Raw genomic sequence first — 7,583 nt, forward strand, 5'->3', positions numbered from 1 at the left:
CCCACAGACAATGGAAAGGGCTACTAGGAGGGTAAATTACCTTGACAGCCTGAGCACTGAATGAAGAAGTTGATCAGATCTAGAAGTGCCACATTTCTGTCTTGTTTATAAGCTTCAACCCAGTCATCTACTACAGACTAGAACAGATTAAAGAAACTCATTAATCAGGAGCTGAACACAGCATGCTGCACTCCACTGAGGACATCCATAATAAAGACACAAGCTACCATTGTTCCATCTCCATTAAATTATAAAAATGAGAATAAATTCCACACCATTTTGTTCCATTTCTAATAGTACATGCAAAAGACTCCGTCTGGGGCAAAATGAAGTCTTGAACTGCTCATTCACAAGTTCTGCTCTAGGCAATGTTGATGCTTTGCTCCCTGTTAACAGGGAAAATAACCACAGCTTTAAGAAATTTAACATACAAAAACCAAAACATCCTCCTGATTTCTTGCCAGCAATTAATATTAAGTTAATATTAGCAATTGTCCCTGGGAGTTCTCTTCTCTAGCACCTGATTTGTGCAGAAGGCTGAAACAGTTCACATACTACACTTAAGCTAAAGAACAACTCCAAATTTCATTTCTAGGGCAGTACAGCCTGTATGTGACACAGGCCTGCTGGGACAAGCCATCCAGGCTTCAACCCACCTGTAGTACCACACAGGTCTAATGAATTCTAGCAGCAGCAGCCTGGACTCAAGCTGCTGCCTTTCCAAGCCCTTCACATCATGCTTTGCACAGGAGAAGCTGTGCTCTTCAGGGAGCTCTGCTGAAGTTAATGCAGCTGTAGCATGGCAAAAGTCCATCCACACAAACATCTTGGAAAAACTAAGGTCTCGCATCCAAAATATAAATGTACTTTTCATGCGTGCACGCACACACTTTGCTCACAGACGCTACATACTGGAGACATGTATAACCCTGTATGAAAATATTTGGGGCTCCAGATTTTAATCCTTCATACGCATATACCAACATAATATACACATAAGCTCACAGAGCATGGGGAGGTGGGCTTCCTCACACTTAAGAAAGTTGCTAACTATATAGATGCACAGGGAACCTGACTATTATGCAAACTGTTGTCAAACTACATTGGAATGGAGGTAAAAGAAAAATACCAAAAGGCAAGCTCCCAGAAAAAAAAAAAAAAAAGGCCTGATTTTCAGAATCCTGAACAACCAAAATTTTTGACTGATTAACCTTTTCTGTATTTTTCAAAATAATTCTCTTTTCGTATGTTCAGACATTGCTTTAGGAAGACTGGTTTAGGTACATATTTCCTTCCTCTTTTTAAATATCCAACAGCTACTTTTTCACTAATTTCTTGAAGATGCATTCTTTTCAAGAGCCATGCTCATAACAGTTTTCCAATCAAACATGTTTCTTCCCCGCTTATGTGAAAACGGAACAAAATTTCAATGTTCCAAAGTATAAATAACTGAAATGACCACTGTTTATCCATCTTTCCTCCACCAACTCCTCTCAGAATCCAGAGCTAGAAATACCTGCATGGCCCGCTTCCCCATGCTAACCACTTCAAACAACGTAACTGCCTCAACCACTTCGCCATTCTGCAGTTGGTTCACTCTTCTACTGGAAGAATTTCTCCTTATGTTTTCACACTGTTCTCGGACCTTCCGTTTCTCTCTCTGAAACAAGTCAAGCAAAGAAAGTATGGGAGAAAACGCAACATGTTAACAGCCATTCACAGGTACGTGAATTATCCCCTAATAACAAGTTTACTTTACTCTCATTGTAATGATTTACCCAGGGTGCTAACTTTTATGCTTCAAGGACACTGACAAAGCCTTATCAAGCATGACCATACTAGAAGGGGGTGAAAGAAAGGATTTACCAGTTTGAATTTTTTCTCAACAATGAGTCAAAAGCATAGGAAGGTATAACAGGAAAGAAGCTTCTGAACAGTTGTGTGCTACCTGGAAGGCATTTTTCAGTGGTAGCTGTAATTTCTGAAGAATAGACAGCAAGCACCGAAGTTCTTCTACATCTTTTCACTCACAGGGTAAACACACAATCTGCGAATTAACATCAGCTGCACACAATGCACAGCTAAGGACACACACTGAAATGAACTGACTGTTCAAAAGCCAGCATTGAGGCTCTGACGCCAATGGAATTTGGGGGTCAAGCTGTATCCGGTGACTAGATTTTAGATGTATTGTGATTGTTTTATGTAATACTCAATTTTGTAACAATTGAATGAGACAGAAAATAAATTCCACAATAAAAAAATTTTAAAAATTTAAAAATCAACTTACTGGTGTTTTCAGGTTGCCATTTCTCACACAGCTGCCATTCTGCACAGCAGACTCAGGCACAGTCTCATCATGGACAGCATTCTCTCTGAAGTGTAACAAACACGTTGAAGGGGTTAGCAGTAAGAACATAGAACTACACACTTCAGTACAAACAACAGAAGAAAATAAAAGCATATATATGTATTTTAATATTCTTAATGAATCGTTTGGAAGTTATGTCATTTTGTTACTAAAACCCAAACGGCTAACTTTAAAAGTACAACAGAAATTTGGGGCCTTTTTCAAACTATTGGCTTTCCTGTAATATATGCAGATAATCAGAAAACTAGCAAAACTATCAAAGATATGAAGGAAGTAGGAAGTAACTAAATGAAACACCTGATGTTGACTTAAGGCAGCCTTTGTTGACTTAAGTGCTTTGGACCATGAATCAATAACACAAGTATGCATTTGCTTCGTGGGTGCTCTACACAAAACAGGGTGATGAGTCAATTGACAATTTAAAATGAGAAGAAGAAACTGTTTTGCTTTGTCTATAAAACATGCTGAAGAAAAAAAGACATGTAAGAAATTTCATTTGCAGGTCGTTGCTAATATGATGGAGGAATAATTTTATAAATAAAGATGAACCTTCTGGGAGATCTGAAGCCATACATTTATCTGCAATGAAATCATGCCACTTTTCATCATTCCCAATGCTAACAATATGCTTTGCCAAAGGTCATGTTTGAGCAGACGAGCTGGATCCCACTTGTGCAGCAGGTCCAGTACTGGTAGCTGGCTGCTATGGCCTCCTTTTAAACTACAGTGGCCAGGACGTGAAGCCAGTTGACTTGTACTATAAGAAGGCACAAAAAGAAAGTACATATGAGAGTGTACAGTAACTTTAATTTTCATGATACTGCTGCAACAAGAGAGTGTACTAACACAAGTGACCACTTCACAAAGGAAAAAAAAACAGTGTATTACACTGTCAGATATAGTCAACTCTCCAATATCCAGTGTTGGCTAACCTAGATGTAGAATTAACTGTGCTATGGATGCAGAGCCAGCTTGACTCCAGCTAGGTTTATCAATGCCAGATAAGCACTGTTGTTCTTCTTCCCAAGAGTGTTTCAGTCAGACATTGCCTCTGCAAAGCAAATCCTGAGGCTGAATAGCATCAACTGCAGGACCAAGGTCCTGATTTCATTAGTGAGAGCAGACAGTTGTTTTTATTTAAATTCATCTATGTTTTCTTTTTGAATCTACTGGGACATTTCACCATAAGTGATGTAGAATTAGGCTTCCAAAGACTCCTATAGAAATTCTATAAAAATACATAAAATTTCTAAATACAATTATGCAAATTCTTAACATCCCTACAGAGAAAAGTCCCATGAAAGTTAAATTCAATTAATGTCTTGTCATAGAAAAGTTCAAAATGTGCCACAGCATTTGACAGATGAAAGCTGAGAAAATAATTCAGGATGAACCAATCCTTACATCAGTTGTCTGGACTCCTGCATGTTAGAGAAAAGAGGGATGAACTATAGATCGCAACTGAGTCAGCACGCTATAAGCAGTAGTTTGCAGAAACTTGCAAGTGTTTTCTTTGATTTGTAATTGCGAGCCACAGAGATTAAGTATCTCAAGCACCACCAGAGACTTCATAGTTGAAAAGAACAAGCAGTAAGAGATAGCAAGATGTATTGCTTTTCTGATGCCAGTTACCTCTTCCCTCTTCTACAGACCACAAATAAACAAAAAGAATCCAAACCTGTTTGTCAAGGAGTAAATCCTTTCGCTCTTGATTTCAAAGCAGAATGCAACATTATGGGTCTGGACTAACATGTTTTTACTTGCACTGTTTCACTAAAACTACAACTCAGATGCCAGCCAACATCATGGTAACATGTGTTACCTGTTTCTGCATTACACCTCAACATAACGCTCAATACACTCTCAAACAATTTTCCTGAATTGTTGCATGTACTATTTAGCAACTCATTCCATCCCATAATGAAAATAAATGTATTTCATTTGATTACAGCAAGTATAATTGAGCCCAAATTGAATTAAAACATTTAAATAACAAAAAAATCAGAACTGCTGCAGGACAGTTCAGTCAGGTACTTGTCTGATCAGGTACTGCTTTTAATACCTCTGTCTAGAATATACTTCTTTGAAGCTTTAACTCATGCGTCTCTTTCCCAAGAACATCCTGAAGGATGGCACTACACATGGTATCTACTGGCCCTGTGCTACTTACTTTGTCAGCCTACGCCAGGCAAAATGTACCTGTAGCAAAAGGGGCTCAATAAAGTAAGTGAATGCCTGGTACATGGAACAGTGTGCTTACCAAAGCTCAGCAAAACCTGCAAGAATGAGAAGACTGTTGATCTACAGCTTCCTCATGTTGGGCTAACAACAACAAGTAAAACAACATCTCCATGACGAAACCAGTAAGAGTAACTTTCACACATGCACTAAACATCAGTCTTACAAAAAATGTAACTAAGCACTAATACTAAAAAGCCATTTAGTTTCTGAATTGTTTTGGTTATCAGCACACCACAGCACATACCAATGCCACAGGAAGCACTGTGCTACAATACACAAACTACCCAAAAGCAGAGGTTTTTTTAAATCCAGATACTATCAATACTTATGTTTCTCCTTTCTCTTTTTTTTTTCTTTTAATACTGATATTTCCAGTAAGGCTATTCATAAGGCAGGTACTTAAATATTTGCAGGAACTAGACCAGAGCCTAGAAAATGAACCCCATGAAACCACTTAGAAATTAAATGAGAAATTTTAATGGAGTTTTTATTGGCATGACTAAGTTACTGTTGAAGAAACTGTTAAAAGAATGAAAACATCCTCTTATCTTCTTGAGCAAAATAGGAATCGCTGTACCTAATTGAGGATGATGTGATCACTTCTGCAGCGATCCCTATACACAACTCCATTTAACATCTTTTCAACTATAGGAGTGCAACAGTAGGTTTGACAAATTCTTAACTAGTGGTTTTTTTTTGCTCTCCTCTGTTAGTCTACACCATACTGAGCATTTTTGTATACCTAAATTCACTGCTTCATGCCCTGGTAAGAAACAGTTCTCAGCTGTTTACTTTGTTTCCATCAGCAATCAGTAAGGAAGCATAGGCAGAATTCCATTCCTATCTCATCCTAATTTTCACCTTTATACCCCGTTACATATGGCTCATAGATGCATTTTTACCTCACATTCCTGCCACAATATTGTCCTTTCACTAGCACCTGAAGTATTACTCATGAGATAAAAACACTTGAAGTAGGAAGGAAGCAAAGTTCTTTGTCTAGTCCTCAAACACAATGCTATCGTGAGAATTTCTGAATTCCGTTTTCTCATCTTAATAAACATTTAGAGCAAATTTAGTGACTCACACTCTTTAACAAAGAGATAACACATTCCTTTGGCTGTATAAAAGGAACAATTAATCTATGTTACTGGAAGAATCCTACCTGTAGATTTTTAAAATTATAAATTTCAATACAACTGCTTCATCTTTTAGAAGCAACATAAGAAGCTCAGATAAACAACTGCCAGGTGCCTTCCTGACACTTCTGAGACTAAGAGGCTGGATTCAGATGAAACATACTGGAAAGCACATATGGGAAGCTATATTAATTGTCATCATGGACTATGAGGAATACATGTCTCAGCTTTCATCAGAGCTTAATGAAGCAAAAGACCTGGAGCAGACTTGCTCAGAAGGTGACAGGATCCACAAAGACTGGGCTGCAATGAGTTCAAAGCATGCAACACCGGACATATAAGAAGCTTCACTCTTTGAAATCAGACAAGATATGTCCAAATGCTTTAACTTTATGTTTTATTTATTTATATCTGGTCTAGTAGAAGTTCTAAATACCATTCTGTAAGCAATGATATGAATACATTTGGTTTACAGATCATCTCAACTGATGACTGAAAAAATACATTCTGAAAGGGAGAAGACTTGGCGTATCCCTGATAAAAACACCTATGGAGAAGCCATGCCCCCTTCAATGCCAACAGGGAGACTACAAATTACTTAGCACTCTTCCCCTTCAAGCCTCCCCAAATTCACCACTGAAGTGAACACATGCGTTGACTATGAATCTGCCCATTTTTTTTTTCAAAGTAGGTTCATTTGCACTGTACTGAATAAGGCCTGTAAGGCCACGGTCCCTGTCAATGGGCATAAAACACTACGTTAAGAAGATGCTAAACAATACACATAAAAGGGAATAAAACGGAGACATTAGTAACAAGACATTGTGTATAGCAAATCCCTTTTTACTTCCCTCCCACCCAAAATGACACATTGTAGGCTGCTCCACTATCCACCAGGCACAAATTCAAGGGCCAGCGCCCTGATTTACCAACAAATTTGACAGACAACCTGCGCCAGGTCTTACTTTTGGCTGGGAAGGTTGCTGGCTGTGTTGGGCTCGGCTATCATTTCCACTACATTATTTCAGCAGCACAGACAGCAAGCTAACACGATCAGCACCGCTTCCGAGGAAACTTCAACGAGATGGGTAGTGTTAAAAACTTCAGAGAGCTTTGGCTCTTGCAGGCGACACAGCAGCCAAAAACTGTCAAGAAAAGAAAACAGAAAGAGTTAATTCTAGGCAGCTCCTTTAAAACCAAGTCAGAAACCCCCGCAAAACCAGCTTCGGGAGAGACGTTAATTCAACGAGGAGAACCGGGGTCTGGGACCGCTGCCCCTGGCAGGAGCCCCGGCCCTCACAGAGCCGCCCGGGGCCGGCCGGCCCGCTTACCGTGCCCTCCTCCCCCTCGGGCTGACCCCGCAACGCCGGCGGCACCCTGACGGGACATAACGGGCGGCGGGGAGCCGGCCCGGGACCGGGGGGCCCCTCACCCAGCCGCACGCAGCTGCGGGCTGGACGCGGACGCGCCCGCTGCCGGGCCGGGGGAGGCGGGGGGAGGCGGCGGAGCGCGGCAGGGGCCGCGGCCCAGGCGGCGGCGGCGGCGGCGGGATGAAGGGAGCGCGACGCAGCGCTGGGCCCGCCACTCACCTGCCGCGGGGCCGCGCGCCCCGGGCCCGGGCGCGCGCCGACACCGCCCCCGGTACCCCCTACCCCCCGCCGCGGCCGCCCGGGCCCCCCCTCCGGCCCGGCGTCAATCACAGCCGCCCCCGGGCGCCACCCGGCCTATCAGCGGCGGGGACCGCCGTCAGGTGGGCGGGGCGGGGCGGGGCGGGGCGGGCGGCTCAGGCTCGCGGTGCGCCGGGGCCTTGGGGCTTCCGTAGCGGCGGGGGC

At 42.0% G+C, this 7,583-nt stretch overlaps 1 protein-coding gene across 4 annotated transcripts in view; it reads right to left on the reverse strand.

Moving 5' to 3' along the window:
* The window catches only part of LOC104019373 (cohesin subunit SA-2), a 63,658-nt gene extending 56,280 nt beyond the window's left edge, over positions 1-7,378 (reverse strand). For 3 of the 4 annotated variants that reach the window (XM_087757880.1, XM_087757878.1, XM_087757881.1), the window contains exons 1-5: positions 7,341-7,378; positions 6,717-6,896; positions 2,291-2,375; positions 1,517-1,660; positions 41-137 (exon numbers count right to left, since the gene is read on the reverse strand). In XM_087757880.1, coding sequence (XP_087614006.1) covers positions 41-137; positions 1,517-1,660; positions 2,291-2,375; positions 6,717-6,760 — 370 coding nt within the window. In that variant the 5' untranslated portion in view covers positions 6,761-6,896; positions 7,341-7,378. Of the gene's footprint in view, positions 1-40; positions 138-1,516; positions 1,661-2,290; positions 2,376-6,716; positions 6,897-7,082; positions 7,282-7,340 lie in introns of those variants that run through there. The other variant, XM_087757879.1, reaches the window with a different exon arrangement.
* Positions 7,379-7,583: the final 205 nt, after the last annotated feature.

The sequence above is a fragment of the Nipponia nippon genome, unplaced genomic scaffold (genome assembly GCF_047370975.1).
Source record: "Nipponia nippon isolate SJK-2023a ecotype South Korea unplaced genomic scaffold, ASM4737097v1 scaffold_2, whole genome shotgun sequence".
NCBI lineage: Eukaryota > Metazoa > Chordata > Aves > Pelecaniformes > Threskiornithidae > Nipponia > Nipponia nippon.